At 34.8% G+C, this 26,133-nt stretch overlaps 4 protein-coding genes across 6 annotated transcripts in view; 3 read left to right on the forward strand and 1 right to left on the reverse strand.

The window, feature by feature from the left end:
• The window catches only part of LOC125861830 (uncharacterized protein C119.09c-like), a 436,566-nt gene that overhangs the window by 105,909 nt on the left and 304,524 nt on the right, over window positions 1–26,133 (reverse strand). The window lies entirely within an intron of this gene.
• On the forward strand, window positions 1,097–14,467 carry LOC125861812 (KH domain-containing protein HEN4). 2 transcript variants are annotated; one of them, XM_049541687.1, is made up of 8 exons: window positions 1,097–1,870; window positions 10,833–11,207; window positions 11,470–11,721; window positions 12,439–12,643; window positions 12,730–12,818; window positions 12,920–12,969; window positions 14,079–14,187; window positions 14,262–14,467. In XM_049541687.1, the coding sequence occupies exons 1-8, from the start codon at window positions 1,157–1,159 to the stop codon at window positions 14,403–14,405; spliced, it is 1,938 nt and encodes a 645-aa protein (XP_049397644.1). In that variant the 5' UTR covers window positions 1,097–1,156; the 3' UTR covers window positions 14,406–14,467. The 2 variants fall into 2 exon arrangements, with proteins under 2 accessions (XP_049397644.1, XP_049397645.1); XM_049541688.1 differs by lacking the exon at window positions 14,079–14,187 and having other exon boundaries at window positions 14,262–14,436.
• On the forward strand, window positions 18,951–21,024 carry LOC125861811 (exocyst complex component EXO70A1-like). The gene has a single exon (XM_049541685.1). It carries the CDS (start codon window positions 18,961–18,963, stop codon window positions 20,929–20,931), a length of 1,971 nt encoding a protein of 656 aa, XP_049397642.1. The 5' UTR covers window positions 18,951–18,960; the 3' UTR covers window positions 20,932–21,024.
• On the forward strand, window positions 22,699–26,018 carry LOC125861835 (ATP synthase subunit epsilon, mitochondrial). The gene is made up of 2 exons (XM_049541714.1): window positions 22,699–22,943; window positions 25,716–26,018. Exons 1-2 carry the CDS (start codon window positions 22,760–22,762, stop codon window positions 25,742–25,744), a joined length of 213 nt encoding a protein of 70 aa, XP_049397671.1. The 5' UTR covers window positions 22,699–22,759; the 3' UTR covers window positions 25,745–26,018.

Here is a 26,133-nt window from a genome sequence, read left to right on the forward strand (position 1 = left end):
GATATTGCTCTTCCTCGAATCTTTGCTAACATATACAAAATGCTTTGTGTATTGAACTTTCATGTCTGCAAAGTGACTTTAAATCATCTTGTGTAATCCAGTGGCAAGCATGGATTTCATCATCGGGCTTAGAAAATGATCTCTTAGGTCTATGAGATTCAATAATTTAGATATATACTATTTTACCTGCCAAAGAGAGTAAAAAATAATCCTAACATATGAATGATCATAAATATCTTCTATCCACCTATTTATACAAGTAGCGTATTGAGAGCAAGTCACTTGCTATGATTAGAAAATCTATTTGTTACAAAAAAAATAGATTATTACTCCATAATAAAAATTACAAGTGTGCATTACTAAAAAAGAATATCTGCAATTGAAATATTATCAAATAAAGAAAATTACAGTTATATGTTACTAACAAATTAGAACACACAGAATATTCATATGATATTGTTCCTTATATGAACTTTAGAATAAGTACAAAAGTTACTTAAATGAAAGGAGAGTGAACAAATGCAATGTTACACCTTAAATTTAAACTATACATAAATGATTTTAATATTATTCTTCTCGATCAAAACTTCTTTTCGAAAGAGAATCTATTAGATCAATCATGAATGAGAAATCATAATATAATCGAATTTGATTAGGAATGTGCAAAATAAAATGAACCAAATTCTTATTAGCTACAAAAAATAATAATATAAAAACTCTTTTGTCTTATTTATTCTTATGAAAAATTTATATAACATGTACTTCGATTTAAAAAGGAACGTTTTTAAAAAATATATTTTTTTTATAATACTTTAATTTCAACACTCTAATTAATATGTTTAAAGCCACAAGATTAATAAAATATTTTAGTATATTTGACACAATTTTAATTTATAATATTTTTTTCTTTTATCAATTTAGAATCATAAAATTGAATTTTTTCTTTTAAATTTCGTGTCAAGTTAAACTATGTCATTTTATTTGAAACGGAGAGAGCATCTTTTTTTTAATAATTAATTACTATTAATCACTATATTTATACCAAATCTATCCATATTTTTTTATGATTATATATGCAAAAATATAGGGGATTAAAAAAAAGAACCTCTCACAAGTCCACTTACATGCTTCTCTTTTCTCGACGCTTTCTTCTTTCATGGACTCATCCTTCGCCCACAAACGACACTTGGACACCACCACCGCATTTGATACTTCCACTCCGACCACCAAGCGCCGCCACCAACTGCTGCCGTCCTCGGCAACTCCGCCGTCCAATTCCTTTCGTACACCACCACCACCGCCGCCATTTCTGAAGCTCTCTCCCGGTGAAGCATTCTTCCGAATCCTCTGTCCGGCGGATAAAACCGGCGGTGTGATCGGAAAAGGTGGAGCCATAATCCGACAGCTCAGAGAGGAGACTGGTGCTAAGATTCGCATTGATGATTCACTAGCCGGTTGCGATGAGCGTGTTATCGTTGTTATAGCCGACTCAGCGAAGAAAGATCAAACCAGCTCGGATGCTGGTGGTTTCAATGGTGAAGAATTACCTCATTCGGCTGTCAATGATGAGTCATCATCCCAGGCTCAGCGGGCGTTGATCAGAGTACTTGAGAGGATTTTGAAAGTGGATGAGGAAGGGAATGCGGTTCAATCGGAAGGAGAAGGGAGGAAGGATGAATTTAGCGATGTGAGGAGTCCACAGGGAGTGGTGGTTTGTAGGCTTTTAGCACCGAGTAATCAGGTTGGAAGCGTGCTGGGAAAAGGGGGAAAGATTATTGAGAAGATAAGACAGGAGACTGGAGCTCAAGTTAGGGTTTTGCCTAAAGATCATATGCCTGCTTGTGCATTACCGGGTGACGAGTTAATTCAGGCAATGCACTTTCTTCCTAATTTCCAGTTGTCTTGAATTCAATTATTTATTTGTTCACTTGCAGATTTCATGTTACTGTCTCTGAACACTTCTCTATGTACTGAAGTCGAGTTTTATGCTTGATTGGTAATTTAGTCATGCTCATAACTTCCATGTACCTAAAGGAACACCAGAAGAAAGAGAGAATTCTCCCAATGTGTAATTAACTAAATACTCAAAAAAAGGGAATAAATGAAGTTCCTTTCTGATAGATTCTCTGTTGTCTTGTGTGCTCACCTGTCCAAAATAGTTTCACAGAGTATCCAAAATGGCGATTGGAGGAAGAGGTGGAATATAGATTAATATACTTGAGTTTGTAGTGATATGTTGAGATAATAATTGGAAAACAAAAAAAGGAGCCAGTAAAGATGTTTACATCTAATTGAAAATATCACATAGCAGTATGTTTTCTCTCCAATTCACTATACGAAGATTGTAATTTCTGCCTATTAAGGAAGTAAGTTATTTAGAACTGTCCAGAGCGGAAGCAGATCAAGAAAAGTTGAGCGAAGGGAGTATGTTTTTGGAAGTACGGAACTTGATTGAGTTGGAGGGAATGTTCTGACTGATTTTATTAACCTTCATAACCAAAGTGCACTTGACAACATCCAAAGGGGACCCTTGGACTCTTACTCGGAGCGCAAGGAGGTGCATGCACGATGACAGAAGATCCACCTTACTTGCAAAGTACATATAGATAGAATAACAGAGATTTTACTATCATTTATCCTTCCACCTCTAAGTTTGGCTCTCGTCACCTCAAAAGTTGATAAGAACAGTAGAATAATATCACCAACTCCTCAATTTCCTAATCCTTCTATTCGTTCTACAAGGCAGAGGTTAAAAGTATTGTTCTGACACCAAAGGTTAGACATTACAAAGCAATATGTTGTGGATGCGTTGGAAGTCCTTAAATTAAGTATTTAATTATATTTTTAGTAGCTTTATTTATTATTCTAGAATAGGGTTTATATTTCATAGTTTTATAAGGATTAGGTTAAGTTATAGTTATTAGTTTGGAATAGGATTTAGGTCTCCTACTTTCATAAGAATTAGACTTGTTATTGATGTAATAAGACTCCTATTTAAAGGGGCTTTTGAGGAATAAATCGGTAAGTCATATTTTAGTAAAAAGAAGAGATCGGAGTTCTCTCTTCCATTGAACTCTAAGGTTTCAGTCTCCCTTCAATGAGCTGAAGTTATATACAAAAATAGGTCGATCTAGGAATTCGAACAAAGGCAAGGGAAAGTCAAAGTCAATTGATTTAGATTTTCCTGTTCATCGTCCTGTGACTCGATCTTTCTCTAAGAATCCTAACAATTTGGTATCAGAGCCTAACACAATGGGCGATGAGATCAGTTCCAGATTTCGCGATGAGATCAATTCCAGGTTTCAAGAAGAACGTGTGATTATAGAAACACTAATGGACTCTAAACTTGCAGCTATGGAACAACGTCTCGGTGAAAGAATTGTCCAAGTCATTAAAGAACAATTTTCTAGCCTGGGAATTGGCTCTACAAAACTAGTAGTCCATGGGGCAGAATCAAGTAATGCCCAGACAATTGGTAAATCAACAAATCCGGCTCCTAGAGGCAATACACTGCCTATTCAACCAGCTGATCATAATCATCAAACTAGTGGTAATTCCAATTCGACAATACCAAGGTATGCAAAAATGGATTTTCCTACTTATGATGGCACCAATGACCCACTGATTTGGGCATATCGTTGTGAGCAGTTTTTTGAAAATCAACATACAGCAGATGCAGAAAAGGTTGGAGTGGCTGGATTTCACATGTTGGGAGAAGCACAATTATGGTATTATCAGCTTAAACGAGCGAAGGGGCCAATGAGTTGGGAAGACTTCCAAAAACAATGTTTCCAGCGATTTGGACCTCCTGAAAGCAGCAACCCGGTAGGTGAATTGGTTACGCTTCGACAAACTGGTAGAGTTGAAATTTATCAACGTCAGTTTCAAGAAAAGTTGGCTAGGGCTGATGAGCTTATTCCAGAACACTTGCATGTGGGAATATTTATGGCAGGGTTAGATGATTCAATCAAATTGGATGTGCAATTGCTCAAACCACCTGACTTATCAACGGCTATGAGTGTAGCCAGGGCTTTAGAGCAAAAACAACAACTGCAAAAAGGGCAGCAGTCCCAGAGTAGTCTTGGCAGCACAGTAAACTTGGCAAAATCTGCTACAAGTTCAGTCGATTCTTTTAATACCAAGACCAGCAACCAGACCCCTTTGATCAAGCGATTAACTCGTGCAGAAATGGCAGAGAGAAGAGCTAAGGGATTATGCTATAATTGTGACGAACTATATTCTNGCAACCAGACCCCTTTGGTCAAGCGATTAACTCATGCAGAAATGGCAGAGAGAAGAGCTAAGGGATTATGCTATAATTGTGACGAACTATATTCAGCCATTCACCAGTGCAAACGACTTTTCTGGCTGGAATTGGATGATTCAGCAGACAATATTCCAGAAGTTCTGGATGATTGCCGTGGAATTCAAGCATGAGGACAACCTCTTTCAACGTAAGAGGGGGGTAATGTTGTGGATGCGTTGGAAGTCCTTAAATTAAGTATTTAATTATATTTTTAGTAGCTTTATTTATTATTCTAGAATAGGGTTTATATTTCATAGTTTTATAAGGATTAGGTTAAGTTATAGTTATTAGTTTGGAATAGGATTTAGGTCTCCTACTTTCATAAGAATTAGACTTGCTATTGATGTAATAAGACTCCTATTTAAAGGGGCTTTTGAGGAATAAATCGGTAAGTCATATTTTAGTAAAAAGCAAGAGATCGGAGTTCTCTCTTCATTGAACTCTAAGGTTTCAGTCTCCCTTCAATGAGCTGAAGTTATATACAAAAATAGGTTGATCTAGGAATTCGAACAAAGGCAAGGGAAAGTCAAAGTCAATTGATTTAGATTTTCCTGTTCATCGTCCTGTGACTCGATCTTTCTCTAAGAATCCTAACACAATAACACAATGGAAATAAAAGATCAACATACCTCCAGCCATTGTCACGGTGTAGTCGGCAGCGGCGACGTTTGTCAGCCGTGTTTCGGTGAGTCTTTTCTACTCTTAAGACCTTCTAAGCACTCAAAACCTCACTCTTAGATGGTATAGAGTTTGAAGAAGTAATGTGCTTAGGGACCCTTGAACCAAATGTCATATATATAATTGTGCTTCCATCAAGAACGGTTTTCAGCCGTTGCTGTGATGAGCAACAATTTCTAAGAGGTTATGGGAAGTTTTACAACATGGAGAAGTTACCAACCTTTAGAATAGTGGGATAGGTCCATGTCATACAGGCCATTTCAGCAAATTGCTAACATTCGCTAACATTCTCCCACTTGGTTCGTGTATACTCTAATCCCATGAATGAAACATTATACCCGATCATAGCGATATTTCCTCTAAAGATAAGTAGTATTGTCCATGTATCACTATGCATTATGCATCTAAGCCTTAGCCCATATTACTTAATGAATTAACTCAATGTTTATTCTAGGTCCATAATTTAGCGACATTTCTCAAAATAAAGTGAATGTGCACACAATTACAAATACTAGAAATATCATATAAATAGAGTTTCAACAATATTTGTTGTTACAATGAAATTTGACATAGTGGAAATAAGTCCCATTGTGACTACATGATCCTTAAATTTCTTCAATGACGTGCTTTTAGTTATAGGATCAGTTAACATCAGTTCAATGACCACTTTCTTATCTTTAACATGTTCTCTTATGGCTAAAAACTTGATGTCAATATGCTTGCTTTTGACTTCCACTTCAGTTATTCTTAGCCATAAAGACAACAACTGAATTGTCACACTTTAACTTTAATGGCATAGAGATAGAGTCGACAATTCTTAGCACAAATATGAAACTCTGCAACCATACATCATGTGAGGTAGCCTCAAAATAACAAACAAACTCAGCCTCCATAGTGGAAATAGTAATCAAAGTTTGCTTGGGCACTCCTCTAAGATATAGCTTCAACAACTAATGTAAAAATGTATCTTGAAGTTTATTTCTGTGTATCAACACAGCCAGCAGCGTCAGAATCAGAGTAGCCAATGACTTCCAAGTCATCTGATCGTTTGTACATAAGCACGTAATCTTTTGTCCCTTGAAGATATCTTAAGACTTTCTTTGCAGTTCTTTGGTGGTCAAGACTTGCATTATTCTGATATCTTCCTAACATTCCAACAACAAATGCTATGTCAGGTCTTGTACAAACCTGCGCATACATCAAGTTTCCAACAATAGAAGCATATAGAATGTCCTTCATTTGTTCCTCTCAAGATTGTTCGTTGGGCACTGATTCAAATTGAACTTGTCACCCTTTACAATAGGAGCTACACTTGGTGAACAATCTTTTATTCAAAACCTCTCTAAAATATTATTGAAATAGGCATATTGAGATAGACCTAAGGTACCTTGATGTCTATCTCGATGATCTTAATGTCAATGACATAAGACGCATCACCCATGTCTTTCATATTAAAAATTTTAGAGGGAAATTGTTTCACTTTATGTATCATTCCCTAATCATTAGATGCAAGTAAAATATCATTCACATATAGAACTAAGAAACATATTTTACTCCCACTGACCTTCTGGTATATACATTGATCCATACTGTTCTCAATAAAGTTGAATGAAGAGATAACATTATGAAATTTTAAATACCATTGACGTGAGGCTTGTTTTAGTCAATCACCATTTAATAACAACAAGTGGTCAACATTACTAGAGGAGAATCCATCAGTTTGTTCCATATGAACCTCTTCCTCTAGATTACCATTGAGAAATGCAGTTTTACATCATTTGTTGCAATTCTGAATCAAAATGGGCTACTAATACCAATATAATACGCAAGGAATCCATTTTAGACATAGGAGAAAAGGTCTCTGTGTAATCAATTCTTTCCTTTTGAGCGAATCCTTTAGCAACAAGTTTGAGATGCTTTCTTAACTTTAACATGTTTTCTTATGGCTAAAAACTTGATGTCGATATGCTTACTTTGACTTCCACTTTTGTTATCTTATCCATAAAGACAACAGATGAATTGCCACAATTTAACTTTGATGGCTTGGAGATGAGATTCGATGCCTAGATATGGATACATCATGTGAGGTAGCCTCAACATAAGAAACAAACTCAACCTCCATAGTGGAAGTAGTAATCAAAGTTTGGTTAACACTCCTCCAAGATATAACTTGGACATGCATAATATTATGAGTGGAATCATTTTGTAAATTAAGAGAGAAAAGACCATCAGACAATGTAACATATCCAATAAGTTTAGATTTATAAAATAGATTGGAATTGTCTTTTCAAAAGAAGGAATATCCTAAAGGTACAAGTTTTGATACTGAAATTAAACTCCTAGAAAGTTAGGAACATAAAAGGCTTTTTCTAACTCTAAAATGAAACCACTACTAAGAACTAAATTACATGTCCCAATAGCTTCCACATGCGACTGCATCATGTGTCCTGAATAGATGCTTTAGCTCCCACTGACTTACGCAGGTTTCTTAAATTCCACCAGGAATTCGTAATATGAATTGTAGAAGCAGAATCAATTCACCACGTGTTATTTTTTTTTGAGAAATTCACCACGTGTTATGATTAACATCAATCATATTAGCTTTATAGCAAACAAGAGAGATTGAAGTACATTTCATCACAAGCCATTGTTGATACTTGACATAATCCGGCTTTATGTGCCCTTTCTTTCTACATAAGCGACCTTGGGATTCTTTCTTGATGCAAGTTTCAAGTGGTGCCTTTCCTTTACATTTCTTATTGGCTTGATAGGTCTTCTTTTCTTGAGTAGTCATGAATGCACTTTCTCCTGCTTCCTCGACCTTCCTCTTGAGCACACTTGGCAATAAGTTCATTAATAGACCATATATCCTTATGTGTAAGAGATCTTACTGTGCAGGCATAGTATTCAATGTATAGTGCACACGAAAAGTTTCAGACATTTCGACCTCAAAAGTCTTTAGTTGACCCTCTTAGTCTCGCATCTTTATGATGTGCTCACACATACCTCTCACACTGATGAGCATTTCATAATTAAGGTGCTGTCAAATGCCTTATTTGAAGTTTCAAACTGTTCATCAATAGCCTTTAGTAATGCCTTGACATTGTTATACTAACAGAACCATGAATACCAGCAAAGATTTTGGTCTTAATGAACATAACACTTAAACGGTTGGAGTACTCCCATTGTTCACGAAGACCAATCTCATCTTGAGTGTTGATTTCATTAATAGATGATTCTTCTTTCCTTATAGCATAATCAATATCCATGCATCCTAAGTGAAGGAAAATTTTCTCCTTCTCGATCTCATAGTTCTCACCATTCAGTTCAGGAATATCACAAATATGAGATAAATTTGCAAGTAAATATATGTACATACTTAACATAAATTTGAGGCAAATAATAGAAAATTGAATCTACGGACATAAAATTGCTTGTGGGCTAAATTTTAATTCAACCTTATGATAAAATTATCAATTTACTAGCATGGTATTCTTATCTTTATGATAAAACTATTAAACTCTCATTCATGATTCTTGTGTGTAATTAGGAGAAGTATTTAATATTTTATCCTAATTATATATGCGACCCAAATTACCCGTCAGGGTGGCCTAGTGGTTTGGTCTTGGGACTTCCATGTTGGAGGTCTCAAGTTCAAATTCCCTTGCCAACAGAAGCAAAGGGTTTGCCTTCTGGGTCGAGCTCGTCGCACCTGGCTTGCCTAGTGCGGGTTACCTCTCCTGTGTAGTTTGCAAGCTATTGCATAGGAGCAAGAGTTATACCCCGTGCGTACCCAAAGGGTAGTGACTGCAGGTTTCCCTTATCATAAAAATATATGCCACCCAATAATAAAGGTTTTTGAGTTATTATATCGTGCATAATTTATCACAATTCTAATGTCTAAAGTTTCTTTATGTGATCCTTAACTTTAAAATTTTATTCGATTAATGATGTTGTGGTGAATCTTCAATCAAATAAAATTATAGTTCACTCAAACATTGATCCTTATTTAATATGTATAATTTCCTTATTTGATCCAATATTATTTAACCAAGATAATTGTGGCTAATCTCAATCAAACAAAATTATAAGAATCACTAGACATTAAATCAAAATCTTATACAAGATTTATTGTTGAACATTATGCAATGAACTTAAATTTCACGTGCTTAAATATGAATATCGAAAGAGGCACAAATATTACATACAGTAGACATAATAATTTATAAGTACATAATAGTGAATCAGCTAGGACCACCTTGCAAGGCTAAATACTCCTGGGTGGCTGATAGCGAAGTAGTACCATGAGGGTGAAGCAGTCAACTGAGTTCTGAACGAATTAGCTCCTTGGTGTAAAACCTGATGAATTGCATATGATCGAAACCCCTTGCCAACGAAAGCAAGGGGTTTGCCTTCTAGGTCAAGCTCGTCGCACTGGGCTTGCCTTGTGCGGGTTAACTCTCCTCTGTGGTTTCCTAGCTATTGCATAGAAGTGGGGGTTTTACTTTGTGCGCACCAAAGCGTAGCTGCTGTGGGTTTCCTTGTCATAAAAAAAAGTTTGCTCAATTTCGAGAAAGGTAACTCCAACAGATAATAAAACAAAATTAGAGACCTAACTAGTTGCGTGACCCACTGACACACTGAAACCAAAACGGCAGTCTCTTTGCCTTTTATTATTACTTTCTTAGTTTACGTTACATAAATAAAAGACAAAAAGTTATAACTGACTGTGGGTGCATTACACGAATAAAGGCGAAAGTTCAAGACTTCAACCACAGTGCAACACTTAAAACACACTATATAGGTTGTCTTCTTCCTCTTGCGGGTCATTCGACCCGTTTGAAAACTCAGTTCGTGTTCACCTGTTAAAGACACCAAAAACAACATATAAAATTGCAGATTGCTGGAAAATTGATTTCCATAAGATCTCTACCATTAGAATACTTCAAAAGTTTCAAAACAAGATCTAAAATTAAGACCATTTTGAGGGGTTTTTAGAAATTCCAAAAATCAAACAAGGCAGAGGTTAAAAGTATTGCTCTGATACCAAATGTTATACATCGCAGAGCAATAGTGTATCGGAAATAAATGATCAACATATCTCTATCCATTGTCACGGAGTAGTCGGAGTCGGCAGCGTTTTTCAGCCGTGTTCCGGTGAGTCTTTTCTACTCCAAAGAGCTTTTAAGCACTCAGAACCTCACTCTTAGATGGTATGGAGTTCAAAGAAGTAATTTGTTTAGACCTTTCCCCGGGAGACAGTCCCACTAGTGCTAGTATCAATAGGAAGATCTCACTTCTGTTTACTCAAACGCCTCTTTCTTATCGAAGGGACCCTTGACCCAAATGTCATATATATAACCGTGCTTCCATCAAGGATGATTTTCAGCAGTTGTGATAGAGCAGTTTCTAAGGGTTTATGGGAAGTTATACAACATGGGGAAATTACCAACCTTTAGAATAGTGGGATAGGTCGGGATAGGTCCATGCTTCTCTATTCCTTCTACATCTTTAGTTTTTCTAATTGCACCACCAGAGCAGGCTGATTTAGTAGATGACAAACAGATGCGGTAGTCGATCCTTTTAAACAACTACCAGAGACCAAGTGTGTTCCCAATAATCCAATACCTCTACCTAATACCGAGTAATTCTGCTACAAGTATATGTGTGTATGTCTGTGAGGATTATATTGAATTATGTCATTATAGCAGAGGCACATGCCGGGTTGCTTTCTTAGCTTTATATGAGATTGATTTTTGTTCATTTCATTGATTATCTCTGTTTTGCTTGTATGATTATGTTACTCTGTATATGGCTTTGACTGTTGAGGGGATATCTTTGTGTGCAGATAACTGGAAGCTTTTCAACTGTGAGAAAAGCTCTGTTGTCTGTTTCAAGCTGCCTTCAGGATAACTCTAGGGTAGATTTAGTAAATCCCTCTACCCCCAAATTTTCAGGGATGTCACAAAATGGAACTGGTTATCACACGCCCGACCAGTTCTCGAGGAGTTCTGGTGTTGAGAGTGCTGGAATCAACCACAGGATGGTCTTGGAGGAAGAGGTCGTGTTTAAGGTGTTATGTCCGGTTGACAAGGTTGGAAATTTGATAGGAAAAGGTGGCTCAATTATTAGGGTGATGCAGACTGAAACTGGTGCATCTGTCAAGGTTGCTGATTCAGCATCTGATTTAGATGAAAGAATGGTTGTGATATCTGCAAGAGAGGTGTGTAGGCTGACCATTAACTAAGCAACTGTTTCTGCCTTTTCTCACAGACCCACTTGCATTTCCTATGTTAAAGTGATTTGCTCACTTCTTTTTTGTGTCACTTCACTGTCATATTATCTGCTGCATAGAGTCAATTTGTAGATTTTTTTAACTTATTCAGTTGATAATGGTGTCAGAAGGAACTGGTGTTGATCTTTTAGCCTCGCTACTCTATCCTTGCAAATCTTTATTGCGATCAGCTTCTTTGTTATTCCTGCAGAACCTGGAGCAAAGACATTCCCCTGCTCAGGAAGCTCTTATGCGTGTCCAGGGCAGAATTGCTGAGATTGGATTTGAACCAGGAGCTGCAGTTGTATCAAGGCTTCTGGTACATGCACGTCACATGAGTTGTCTCTTTGGTAATGGAGGTATCCTAATTGCTGAATTGCGACGAGTCACTGGTGCTAGCATTCGTATTTTCCCCAGAGAACAATCTCCAAAATACGGCTCCCACACAGAAGAAGTTTTACAGGTAGATACAAATTTTCCTTGAAGTTTAGTCTAAAATATATGTAAGACATCACGTCTCAGCTAGGTTGTCTTTTGAGTGTTTGTCTGGAAGTTTTCCAATTTTTTCAATATGCGTTATATAGCTTAGTTATATATATGGTACCTCAGCTATATAACTCATTGCCTGGAATTTTCTCTTTGGGTTGTTTGGTGGTGGGGGCGGGGGGAGTTGTAACATTGAGGTTAGTGTTCTGATAGAGAAATCATAGTGTTTTGTTGATGATCATTGGAGATACATATTTTCTGTTTCTGTATTTGTTAGATTCCCTGACTACACTTTATATGCTGTTTTGTATTTGTTAGATTTCTAGTAGATAAATATCTATCTCAAATGAAGTGATTGCATTTCTACCTCTATATAACTTGCAATTCTTAGGGGCAGGGGTGGGGAGGGAGTAGCATTTATGATGCAAGTTAGTATTTAGATAGAGTAGTCAAAGTGTTTCATTGATGATCATCAAAGAGACGTGTTTTCCATGTCTGTGTTTTGTATTTACTACATGAACTTGTATCTCATATAAATTGAGTTGCATTCTGTCTCACTTGGTGGAACTTACCTTCACAAGCACTATGTGAAAAAGATAAATGAGAAGGAGTGCAACCTTGTTATCTTCCTTTCATGTGTGTTTTTACTGAGGGAATTTTGCCAATTGGCTCCTGTTGTTTGAATTCTCTACAGGTCATTGGGAGCATGCAGTCTGTCCAGGATGCTTTGTTCCAAATTACTTGTAGGCTTCGTGATGCAATGTTTCCTGTGAAACCACATGTTTCAACTATTGCCCCTCCGCATTTCCCCCCTTACTCTGAAATTCCATCCCCATCATTCAGGCCAAGGCACGATCCTGCTTCTCCTAGTTACCACTCACCTGTTGGCTACCCTCACGGTATGAAACATACTTGGTAATCCACCCAAACAGTATGAACTGTTGCCTGCAATTTTACATGATTTAGACTGTAATGTTTTATTCAGATCGTGCTCCCCATTTCTATGGATATGAGAGACAAGGGCATGCTCCGTATTTTGATAGACCTCCTTCACCTGGAAGATGGGGTCCTCAGGTTTGTTGGGGATCTTTCCAGTAAACATAAATTATTGATACGTTTTTATGACAGGGTTGCATTTCTGACTATTTACTTTCCTACTTTGCTGTTTTATCCAGGCAATCAATTCTAGAAATACAGCTGGAGTGGCTGATTGTAGCAGTGCCAGGTAACTTGTTTTCCTCTGCCTGGATCTAATGTATTAGGTTGCTTAGGAGCTTGGAATCACTACAAATAACTTGAAGCCATCCATTGAATCTCCCAGGGGAGTGCTGGGATGGGTGTACTAAAGGGATACTGGTTTCCCTGTTGGTGCAGGACTCACCAGTTTCTGATTTACTTGGGTAAACTTATTTCCTTTTGGGGCAACTAGTGTGATCTTCCTTGTGCAGCTTTAAGTGAGAGTAGTGGGCAATTAGTTGGTCGCGCCTTAATTAGGTTCATTGCAGTCTACAGCCATGAAGCTAATGATGCATAAATGATTTTCAGATGCTAATATGAATTTAAAAGCTATCCAGAAGCATGAACTCAATTCACTGTTTTCCATTTTTGTTGGGAAAGTTATATATCTTGGTATGCACAACCTAGGCAAACCATGTGAAAGAACTTGTATCCGTGTGGAAGCAAGTTAAGAGGTGGTCATAAAAGAGTCAGCATAGAGGATATGCTATTGCAGTTGTCAAATTCTGTTAAACTGGGTTTTGGCAGCTGGACCTTTATAAAAATTGGGCAAACGTTAGTATGTGGCTCTGCTGTTTGAGCTGGATGAGGGTAGGTCTGTTAAGTACTTCACTTTCCTGTAATTTGCATTTAAGTTGTAAAGTTCTTATAAACAGGGTTTCTAGATACAAACATATATTACATTATGAGATATCCTTTACTGAAAAGTAAAACAATGCTACCTAGGATGGGGATGTTGTATTTAGCGGGAGTATCTCTTGTAAGAATAATATCCACCTAAAACTTCAAAGGCAAGTCTGTAAATGTTTGCAGTGCTTACGGGTCAACTGTTTTAAGAGTTGAGTTGTAAAGTTTGTGTTGGAGATAATTTAGGTCCTTAATTAACACTTGACAATAGTATAAGAAGTCTGTTGGAGATACTTGAGGTGCTCGATTCGTTGCTAGTGGGATTAAAGAGAAAGGGGTGTAGAATCTGAACAATTGACTTGAAAGTTCTTGGACCTACATTCCTCTTATTTTTTCTTAATTGATTCGTATTCTTGTTTAATTTGTCCTTTATCGTTTCCCTTATCCACTATGTAAAACTATCTGTTGCAGTGAGGCAGCACCTAATTTGCCAGGGACCACTGTTGAAGTTGTAATTCCTGAAATGTATATAAAATATGTTTATGGAGAGGATTCTAGCAACCTTCATCATATAAGCAGGGTAGGTCAGTTTGCTCTAGGAAACTCTCTTTTTCTTATAGGTAAGGTAAGTTAACATTTGTGTTTGGTATTCAGATTTCAGGTGCTAAGGTAGTAATTCATGATCCTGTAGCTGGTTCTGCATACGGCTCTGCTATTTTGTCAGGGACGAAAGATCAAGTGGAATATGCTCAGACCCTTATTCATGCCTTCATCTATGCTGAGAAGGGGGACACATAGAGCTTGTTTCTTACCATGATCCTAGAGGTAGCGTATGCGGTGGTCTGTTTTTCTCTTGCAATTCAGTTTACATGTATTTGTGATGGTAAAATAATTGTTGGAACATAGTGTAAACATTAACAAAGTGGAAAGACGGAGAATGCAGCAGCTATTTGGGAAGGGAAAAAGTCAGCTATGCCTGTTTTTTTCATCATATTTTTGATGTTAGGAGTATTTTACAGGCAAAAATGATGTAGTATATGTAAATGTTAAAAGCAACGTGCACATGAATTTGTCAGTTCATTTGATTCTTATAGGAACACAATTATGTGGTTCTGTAAGTTATACAATGCAGGTGTATCTTTCTATTATTAGTTTCAAATTCTGATATTTTCCTTTGACTAGATATATATATATATATATATATATATATAGGGAGTAAAATGTGTTGATAGTATTTTCAGATTATTATTTTTAATTTTATGTCCGTATAAAAAATATGAAAAGATCATTAATATTGTTTGGCGAGTGCCGATAAGTACTATGGAGAGTGAAGCCTAGTTTTTTTTAAAATCAAATACTCCTAGTTTCTAATGTTAAAAGATGTCACTCTTTTAGAATAGACTAAAAAGAAAAGAGTCGTACATACAATAAAACAATTGGGAGTGGTATATGTGTAATAGAGGAAGTAAAGACTAGAAGATTGATTAACGTGTTTATTTAGTAGATAAAATATTACATCAAATCTTAAAATTTGATTATTATTATTATTTTGAATACGTGAAAAGTTATGTAGAATTATAATGAAATTAAATATTTTAAAATAAAAAATAGTCATATAGATTGTTACAAGTAGTGAATTTTTTCCTTTGGTATTTTCATTTTCCTTAATTTCTCTTCCTCACATGGAGTTGGAGCATATGATTCGTCGTACGAAAGCATTAATCATAGAAATAGACACGTACAAAGAGTTCATTAAGTAACAAGTCTTTTCACTATTTATTTCGAGACGGTGGCACTTCACAAAAAAGTCAAAAATCAATTTTTTCAGTAAAATAATAATATATTCAGTGTAATACTATAAGTGAAGTGATTTATTTTCCTCTATCTAGTAAATCCCGCATTTATCTTTAGTAATAACAATTGTTTTTTAACAAGAGAGGTTTATATTTATTCCTCAATTTTTGACAAAGTAAACAATTACCCTTAAGTTAGAGCTCCATAGAGGTCAAAAGTGGCAAAAATGAGACTTTTTTCCTAATAATTTGGCCATTTTCCGTTCCTTAAAGTTATTCAATTTCGAATATCACCAAATAAAATTGACCATTTTCAGTTTTCATTCCTCGTTGCTTTCGCCCCCAACTAAAACATATTCCCCTCCGACTCAAATTAAGTGTTATCTTAGCAAAAAATACATTTATTGAAAAATCAATTAGTTTACTTAACTATTTTTATTTAATAAATATCTCTTGAAAATTGAACACTATAAAAAAGATAAAGTATAAAGGTATACAATAAAACTTCACTAAATTAATACAAGTGAGATCATAAAATATTATTATTTCATAGATGTATTATTTAATCGATAAATTAATATTTATTGACTTAAAGAGTGTTTTGAGATTCAATGAAGATTAATTTTGATTATATCAAAATCATTGTATCTTACTAATTTATGTATCATATTTATTGAGTTTACATAAAAAAATATTTTACACCATCTTACTAAATTATGTATCGTATTTATTGAATTTATATGAGAAAAATAATTCATTATACATAATGTACAATATATGTGTATGATTTATTGTAATATATTTTTTTGGTTAAATAATTCTTTATAAAATAAATTTCATTCTCTCTTAATAATAAATTATTAGTATTCATTATATTTTTACTAAAAATATTCAATATATGATTATATAATTAAGCAACAAAGTAAATTTCTTGAAGTCATATTCAAAAATGCCTTTTCATTTAAAATTTGTCATATATCAACAATGACATTTGTTTTTCATCTTCTACTAACAACATAGTAACTAGACTTTCTGGATTGAAAACAGCAAACGTGATTCGATTATTAGCAATAATCTCTTGGCTGTAATATTATACTTACATTGCCAAATTGAACTGTTTCTACTCTTTTGCTTTTGCTTAACTGCATGTTTTTTTGTTAAACTTTTCTTTCTTTTCCTTTGCGTGGCATTTGTGGTTCTTAGTAGGCGTTTGGCCATGCGATACGATATGGTATCGTGAGATGGAATCAGCGTTTGGACATGTGATTTTACGCTGATTCCATCTCATGAGATGTGATTCCGTATTCTCCAAAAACCATTATATGGTAATTCCATATCATGATTTGAGATATTTTAATATAAAAATTGATCCACGAGTTTATATTTTGTTAAAACAACCCCACATTTATATTTACTAATCATTTATTTCATATGTAAATAAAATTTATAATCACATCATTACTTTTTAAAATTTATTATTCTCATCGACATAAAATTTATTATTCTCACCAACATATAGTCACTTTAACTCACACCAACCGATTGTTAAAGTGATGAAATATTTATGGTCTATGAGCATGAAAATATAGTTGCGGATGATATTGACCAACAAATGGCTCAAATTAACAATGTTGGTTCGTCTTCTCGGTCACATGACTGAGAAATACAAGTTCAACGTGAGGAAATTGTCCGTACTATGTGGGAGAATTATATTAAAGACTAGTACACTACAATTTATGTTCAATTTTTTTTTTATTAAATTAAAGTTAGATGAAACAATTACTTAAGTGGAGAACAAATAATTTTGTAATAATTTATTATACGATTTTATAATTTTTTGTTTATTTGATAAGATTGAATAAACAATTGGAGTTATTTTAATAGTTTGACAACTTATGATATTTTTATGTTTATGAGAAAATATACAATACAAAAATTTCATATCGCATGTCCAAACAAAACTTCAATTTTATCTCATGATTCTATATCTGATACCATATCATAATTCTATATCATGATATCATATTGCATGACCAAACAGGCCCTTAGATTGCCTTTGGAAAATAAGATGAAGAGGAAATAGACCTCTATGATCAAGTAGGCAACTTGCAGCGAGTAAAACAAATGCATTTACCAAACCCAATCCAACCAAAAAAAAAGAGAGAAGAAATTACTGATTTTAGTCAATTCTACTTTTTTGTGGCTATAAAAGAAAGAAATTCCCCTATTGACTTGACGTTGGCGAAATGATCTGGTGGACCCTTGCTTAAGTTTGTATTGTGAACCCTTCTATTAATTGAAACAGTAAAGTAATTAAAAAATTGAGATGGAGGTTAATATATATTATAGAGTATACTGCTCCCTCCATTTCAAGAATTACACATTTCTACCTTTAGTAAGAATTTAATTTTAAAATGCTCATTTTATTCCTAATAAAATAAATTAGGGGTCACACAAACATGTATGATTTATTTTAGATCACAAATTTCAAATTCTTTTATAAATTTCGTATAAAATTCAAACTAACTCATATAAATTGAAAAGTGGGAGTGCACAATATCACTACATATCTTATCGTCTTTTACTTAAATTGGAAAAGATAAATTTATAATTACAAATCTTTAAAAACATTCGATTTATGATGGTAACAAAATAAATTATATAAGCAACGAAGGAAATTTCTTGAAATCATATTCAAAAATGTCTTTTCATCTAAAATTTGTCATAAAATCAACAATGACAGTTATTTTGAAATAATTTTTTTTCTTATTAGGTAACACTATTTTGAAATTGAAGGAGTATTTTGAAATTTTCCTTAACAGATTTATTATGGCAAAAAGGATTTGCTCATAAAAAGGAGGAACAAACGGCAAAAGAAGAAATCATTACCAAGAATAGCCCTTTAAAAGTGAGCCAAACAAGGAAATTTCTTGGCTTACAAATAATGAACGGTTTGGGAGGGAAAAAAAATGGAAGTATTGAAAACATCGCAAGTTGAGGTAAATTATTAGTTTCGTCCTTTAACTATTGACAGTCTTAAAAATACCCCTCTGCTTGACTAACTAAATTTAGACACGTCCCTAATATACTCTCGATTTGCCACATGACATAGCAAGTGGTCTCAAACTCTTGTAGGAGCATGTGACTCATAATAAAAAACCGAGAGAAGTGTTGAAAATATTCCTAAACTTGACCAGAATTTAGGATTGTATTTTAATCGGGGGTGAAATTAAGTTCGATTAGTCAAGTAAATGGGTGTTTTTAAGGTTGTAAATAGTTCAAAATGAAACTAAAAATTACGTCAAGTTTAGGGGTGTTATCAATATTTCTCAAAAAAAAAAAAAACCAAAAACACAAGCAAAAGGCATTTACAAGAAACTATTAACAATTAAAAAAAAACAAGTGTACATTGATATTTAAGCACATTCTCCTTAAAGTGATCTACCTTTTGTTTTCTTGTTTTGGCAGTGAAGTTTGGTTATCATTTGTTGAGTTTGGTAAACAAAACAACATAATATAAATTACTCACTTTAACACAATATTTCTCAAGAAAAAAAAAGATGGATGACATTGAAAAGATCAAAGCTACAAGAGAACTTCTCAAGTGTAGTATAGAGAAATCAAGAAAATTAGGAGTTGAAATTAGTGAAAGATGTTGGAGATTAGAGAGTTGTGAACAAAGGCTTGATTTTTTATCATTTTCTCTTAGAGACTTATCATGTAAATGTACATTATATACGATGAGTACTCATGATGTTGATAGAGTCATTGGTCCTGCTTCTTCTGTTGTTATGATATTTAATGTTATATGTGGATTTGAAAAATCTCTTTCAACTGATGATGTTTCTGATGATGTGTTAGCTTATCTCACAACTGTTAAACGGATGGAAGAAGCACTCTGTTTACTCACCAATAATTGTAAACTAGTCGTGTCTTGGCTTGATACTAGTAGTTGTTGTGATTCATCTTGGTATGTTAGGAAAGTGAACAAGTGTTTGAGTATAGTTAGAGGATTGCAGGGTACTGAGGAGCGTTTTCGTGCTAATGGTGGAGTGTTGATGATCGCGTTAGACAAGGTGGAGATTGAATTCGCGTCTATGTTAAGGGGCATAACACCATTGTCTGTGGCTTTGCCTGATGTTATTCGAAATGTGCAAGGTGTTGTTGAAAGATTGAGTGTGAATGGTCGGGTTGAGAAATGTATGTCTGTCTATGTTGAGGTTCGGAGTTTAAACATGAGGAAAGCTTTAGAAGGGTTCGATTTGGATTACCTGGAGGAGATATCATTGACAGAGTTTGACAGTGTTCTGAGTGTAGAGCATTATATTGATCAATGGGACAAACACTTGGAATTTGTTGTGAAATATTTGTTAGACACAGAACACAGGCTTTGCGTTGAGGTGTTCCGTAAAGCAGCATTTAAGGATAGATGTATGGAGTGCTTTGCAAGAGTTGCAGTCCAATCTGGGATTCATTCTTTCATCAAATTTGGCAACATGATTACGGAAGGTAAGAAAGAAGCAATCAAACTGTTGAAGCTATTGAACATGTTTGGTTCTCTAAACAAACTACGATCCGATTTCAACAGGCTTTTCAGTGGAAGTGCCTGTGGTGAAATCCAAACTCAGACAAGGGATCTGATCAAGAATGTTGTGAATGGGACTTGTGAAATATTTTGGGAACTTTCACTTCAGGTGGAACTGCAGAGGACAACTAGTCCTCCGGTGGATGGTAGTGTTCCGGGGCTGGTTAACTTTGTCGTAGAGTATTGTAATCAGCTGCTTGAGGATGAATATTGGTCTACACTTATCCAAGTTGTGGAGATACATCAAGGTTGGAACCACGAGAGCTTCGAAAAGGGGCTTCTTCTAAATGAAATGCAGAACATAGTAACAGCACTTGGGCTCAATATAGAAACTTGGGCAAAGAGACACGAGGATGCCTCTCTTTCATCTTTCTTCTTGATGAACAACCATTGGTACTTGTGCAAGTACACGAGGGGAACTAAACTAGGTGAGCTAATGGGAAATGAATGGGTTACAGGTCACGAGGAATACATGGAGTACTGCGAGACAATCTATTTGAAAGAGAGCTGGGAGAAACTCCCAGCCCTTTTAAACGAGGAAGGCCTAGTGTTGTTCCCAGGAGGTAGAGCCATTGATCGACAAGTAGTTAAAAAGAAACTCAAGGAATTCACTGAGGCCTTCGATGAAATTTACAAGAAACAATCCAATTGGGAATTGTGTGACAAGGGGCTAAGATGGAGAGTACGCCAACTTGTATTGCACGTTGTCCTTCCTTCTTACAGTAGTTACCTGGAAAAATACGCATCCTCCATAGTATTTGAGGTTACTAGTACTGCAGATCAACGCGTAAAATACACAGCTAAGACCTTGGGAAATATGATCACTTGTCTATTTGAACCAACAGTGGGAAAATATGGCAATAGCACCAAATGCACAGAATTGAGTGACAAGGTAAACAGTAGCTTTGTTACTAATCAACTTTCCTCCACACCAGCAGCAGCATGAATTAGGAAGCTGTCAACAATTACTCGAAAGGTGATTAGTTCATCGATAACTCCTCTTACATAAAGTCGATTAGTTTTCCAACCTTTAATCCTGAACAACTAGCTAGGTAGTTAATTGTACATGGTTTATGCATACACCTATTATCTTTTTAGGAGTATTATACTTCTCTAGGCAAAATTCTAAACTGATGATAATTATATGTTGTGTTATGTAATGTATATAACATTATAAATCCTATAATACTATGTTTTAATGGCTCAATTACATGTTGTGTTCTGTTCTTACTAAGGTATTTGGTCTTTTTAACACAGAAAATTAAGTTGGTATACTCTGTATATTTGGTATGTTAGTTCCAACCACCTTGAAACCTGACCATAACAAGTTTCTTTTTTTAATTTAAAAGGTAAAGTTTTAGACTAACAACCTATGTTGTTCATGTCCTCCAAAGACGTTCCCTTACTCGTGTTAAATCCTTCAAAAATGCAAGTCGTATCCAGGGGCGGAGCTAGAAGTCTGGATACGAGTTTTGGATGAACCTAATAGTTTTAACTTAAACAAAGTATTTGTATTAAAAAATTCATTAAGTATATACTCATTGAATTTAATCCACATAGAAAACATTTGTTACCACGCGCGTGAAATTTTTAAAAATTGTTGTGAAAAGTATCAAAATGACACAACAAACATCTACTATGGGATTTTAAAAATACGCAAGGTTTATTTGAGGTGCGTAAATGATTTGAATTGGACTCTTGAAAAGTTGTCAAAACAAATAGTAGATTATATGCGGAAAGAAGTTGAAATAAGATCAATTGTATATTGCAAATGAAAATTTGTAACAATTATTATCAAGTTTTCTGGATATTCAGAGCATTCATCTAATCGACATAAAAGTTCGACTCAGATGTATTATTTATGAAAGAGTTACTATCATACCATATAGCTTCTTCTTTTTTTTAAGAAAGGTAACATTACCATATAGCTTTATTTAGAGTTTAAATCGTACAACAATTTATGAAGCAAATCAGGAATATACTTGTCATAATTCCAACAATATTAAATGAAGATGATATAATTCTATCAAAGAATTGGAGGCGCAAATTAATCAAATAACATCAACTAATAATTTAACAAATCTTATCACATTGTACTACCTATTTTGAACCAAGATTCTATCCCATTATATTTTTCTAGTACAATTTTTAATGAAGTAGTTAACAATGTGTATTACTTGATACATGTATTATTTTTTCTTCATTTAAGATTTTATTCCATCAAACTTTTTTCTAGTAAAATTTTAACTCAATATTTACTAATAAACATCCAAGAGAGAGTGTTATAGCTACATTATATTGTGAATATTCATTATACAATTTTTTAGATAAGCTAGCAATTGGTCAAACTTACAATTAAATAGACAACTTGCAAGTAATTTATACACCATCTTCTATTCTTTTATAAATAAGAAGTCAATTCAATTTATTTGTACATCAAATAATTCTATTTTTTCCCTCTCAACATTTTTTACTATATTTCTTGTTGTCTTGATATTTTATCTTTATTTTCATCACACAATGTTCAAAAAAAAAAAAAAAAAAAAAAGGAACTCAAGATTCTTTTAAGAAAAAATGAAATCAATCACAAGGACCGAAATAAAAATTTAATGAATAAAAAATAAGGGTAAATAAAAAAAAATAATTAAAAAAAATAAAATTACAATTATCCCTTCCATTTTTTTTTTCCTTAAGGGTGTTTTGGTAATCAAAATTGCGACCATTATACAAAAAGAGCAGGAAGAGCGATCGAGACTCGAGAGCGGCGGAGAAAAATGGCATCGAACGCAGCAGCACCATTCTGGAGATCAGCAGGGATGACTTACATAACCTACTCAAATCTCTGTGCTAATCTTGTTAGGAATTGCCTTAAGGAACCTTACAAGGCTGAAGCCCTTTCCCGTGAGAAGGTCCATTACTCCATCTCCAAATGGGCTGATGGCAAACCTCAGAAACCCAGTAAGCATTCTCACCTTTTTTTTCTTCATTAATGCTGCCCAATAGTATAGATCTTTGTGCTGAAGGGATTTTATTGGGATCTCTGTGTGTGTGAGGTTAGAGTTTTGAGATTTCTTCTTACATTTATATTCATTTGTATTTAATCGTCCTGTTGAGGTCGTAAACAGTGTTTTGTATCTATACTCCCTCGTTAGAATGAGTTATATAATGCAATTGCAGATCGGATAGTTAGGTCAATAATTTCTTAGGTTGTGTTTATGTTTACTATTACTCTTTTATGTGGAAGTTGGACTATGACAAGCAGCGATATCAATATACCCAGTGTAGTGGGATCTAGAGAGGGTGGTGTGTACGCAGCTTCGTTCCTACCTTGTGAGAGGATGGAGAGGTTGTTTTTGATAGACCTTTGTTCAAATAACGCATAGAAAAGATGGTACAACAAGGAAATGTGTATTGAAGAACCATGTAGAAAATATTGGAGAAAACAACAGTAGCAACAATGATAAAATGATAACCGAAACAAAAGAAACAAGAAGTAATAATAAAATTGAAGAATAAGGTAGTAGGGGAGGAATAATGATAATGCTGAGAAGGAAAAATAGACAATGATCAACTAACAAGAATTTCTTATATTCGCTTTTAGCTTTTGAATTGAACGTTCAGAGTCCTCTAGTTTCTGTGAAGGGTGATGATAGCATGTCATTGAGACACACTTTCATCTTGCCTTTATTTCCACAAGGATACAGATAGTCTCCTTTGTTGTAATAAGATTACAAATGGATACCTTTATCTTCATGCGGATATAGATCCATGATTTTTCCAAACTATCTGCAAGGTCATGTATCATAGCTCTTGATCATCAGTGATATTTATACTTTAATCCGTAAGCTATTGTCTACAAGCAATACCATATTTCTGCCTCTCACTCTTCTCCACTTAAATACCAGGCCTTTTTAAATGGAAAAGTTTGAACCAGTGATGTGCGCCTAACCACACATCACACATTGCCCTCTTAAAGCCCTGGGGGCAGTACCATTAACCTTAGTTGCGCGGACTCTTCACTTTTGATGCCGCACCCGTCTCGGATTCTCCAAAAATACACTACTTTTGGCGAATCCGACACGCACCCGTTGGCACTTTTGAAGAGTCCGAGCAACATAGCCATTAACCTGTCTCAAAATGTTATTTCTGTTGGTTTCATATGATCTAATAATTAAGACATCGTATTTAACGAGATTTGATGTCTTCAGTTTTTCACTTAATTGTAGTTTTCCTCTGCTAACTTTGCTATTTTGACTTTGCTCACATTGCCTGTATGAGGCCCGGATAAGGTAGGAGGTTTGTGGTTGTTTGGTAGTTAGTATACAACTAACCAATTCATGATGAATCCTTACGATTCGAAGAGATGAATTTACATTGAGAATTGGTGGGTAGCAGGGATTGATATAGCTGATATCTAGTTGTTTAAGACTGAGGCGTAGCAATTGTTTCTGTTGAAAAATGTATTCTCAGGTTGTTGAACTGTCCACCTTAATTTTCCTGTTTCCTCTTGTAAATGTCCTCACTGACAAGCTTTGGTGTGAAGTGTGGGGTTAGATGTCATCACAACTACTCATAGATAGCCATATCCCAAAAGGTCATTGTGTCCATGTTTAGGGGTAATAGGGAACAAAGCTAGGTCATTATCTAATACATTTGTTCGGCAATAAACTCAAACATGAAGGAAACATGTTCAATGATTGACCTTTATTAGATTGTGAGTCTTTTACTTTCTTGACCGCAATAAACATGCATTCACTGCATGACTAAGATTCAATTTTCCTTGATGACTTAGTGCATTTGTTTTCCTTCCCCCATAGTACAAGGTCGGTTTTTCGAACTTTCTGCTTAGACAATAGCAGCAGATACAGTAAAAGAAACTTAAATGATGATTCTACCTGCCACTACTAGTTGATGTTAATATGTAGGCTTAATACTCATATGGTTCTAATTGGAGTTTATACATGTTAAAACTGATAAATCAGATGAATCTGTCAAGAATAGTTGAATGGTAGTTTATCCATTTTCCAACAAAAGAATTGTGTTTACATGTTGTATGTAGCACTGATACTATATTGATTGTTAGATAATATTTTGGTAACAATGGTGTCATGTCTAGCTTGCACGTACTTTTGGTGAATTCACATGGTACATATTACACTTCCCATATAGATATTAAGTACGCCTTGCCTGCTTAGGTTTAGGTTTAAGTAGATGGGTGTATCCACATAGGAGACCTTAGTTCCCAAGGTTGTTACTCCTGTTCTTTGACCACTAGGCCATCCTCTTAGGGTCCTGGGTTATTGACTAATATTTGCCTCTCAAGATTGAACTAGCGAGGATGATGGTGGATGAAAAGCTTGCATGAAGGGAAAGGGGATGTGATATGTGGCCAATAAAAAAAAAAAAGTGAAGGCCATATGCTTGTATCCTATTGTCATTCTTTTTTTGGATGAAGACAATTATTCATTTATAATATGAGGAGAACCCAGCATACAAGATGTAAATCCCATTGTCATTATATCCCTTTACTTTTTGCTTGGTGAAGAATACCAGAGTTATCAGGTTCTTGTTTCAACATGATTACAGTGTGTTCTTTTTCCATTTTTGCAAGAGTCAAAAGGTGGGTTGGCTGGTCCGTTTATGTGTTCATTGCATACTTTTTATCTTATTTTCATGGCAAAAGCTGCATCTTCGGTCTTCTAACAAATACTTCTGATGTTCTTTTTACAGCCCTCCGCTCTGATACTCCTGAAGATTGAGAACAAGGGTGGATCTTGGGATTTGTTTTTGATGTTATATGAATTTTTGTACTGTCCTGGCACTGTACAGTGCTTGTCTCCTGGACCTTGCATTAGCTATTCATCTTCTAATAACAACATAGTAACTAGACTTTCTGGATTGAAAACAGCAAACGTGATTCGATGATTAGCAATAATCTCTTGGCTGTAATGTCTTAAAAGCCAACACTCCTCTGTAATTCAAAAGATTTTAAGCTTTTGTTCTCAAGCATAACAAGTGATGGTTCTTCCTTTATCGCTCAAGTGTGTGTGTCGTAAAGCTATATTATACTTACATTGCCAAATTGAACTGTTTCTACTCTTTTGTTTTTGCTTAACTGCATGCTTTTTGTTGAACTATTCTTTCTTTT

Source organism: Solanum stenotomum, chromosome 4 (genome assembly GCF_019186545.1).
Source record: "Solanum stenotomum isolate F172 chromosome 4, ASM1918654v1, whole genome shotgun sequence".
NCBI classification, from domain to species: domain Eukaryota; kingdom Viridiplantae; phylum Streptophyta; class Magnoliopsida; order Solanales; family Solanaceae; genus Solanum; species Solanum stenotomum.

Bases quoted from the DNA above. Each gene is read 5' to 3' on its own strand.
- LOC125861811 (XM_049541685.1), top strand. From the start codon at position 18,961: ATGGATGACATTGAAAAGATCAAAGCTACAAGAGAACTTCTCAAGTGT.
- LOC125861835 (XM_049541714.1), top strand. From the start codon at position 22,760: ATGGCATCGAACGCAGCAGCACCATTCTGGAGATCAGCAGGGATGACT. The intron at 22,944-25,715 runs GTAAGCATTCTC...TTCTTTTTACAG, and splicing joins TGGCAAACCTCAGAAACCCA to CCCTCCGCTCTGATACTCCT.
- LOC125861812 (XM_049541687.1), top strand. From the start codon at position 1,157: ATGGACTCATCCTTCGCCCACAAACGACACTTGGACACCACCACCGCA. The intron at 12,970-14,078 runs GTAACTTGTTTT...TATCTGTTGCAG, and splicing joins GCTGATTGTAGCAGTGCCAG to TGAGGCAGCACCTAATTTGC. The intron at 14,188-14,261 runs GTAGGTCAGTTT...TTTGGTATTCAG, and splicing joins ACCTTCATCATATAAGCAGG to ATTTCAGGTGCTAAGGTAGT.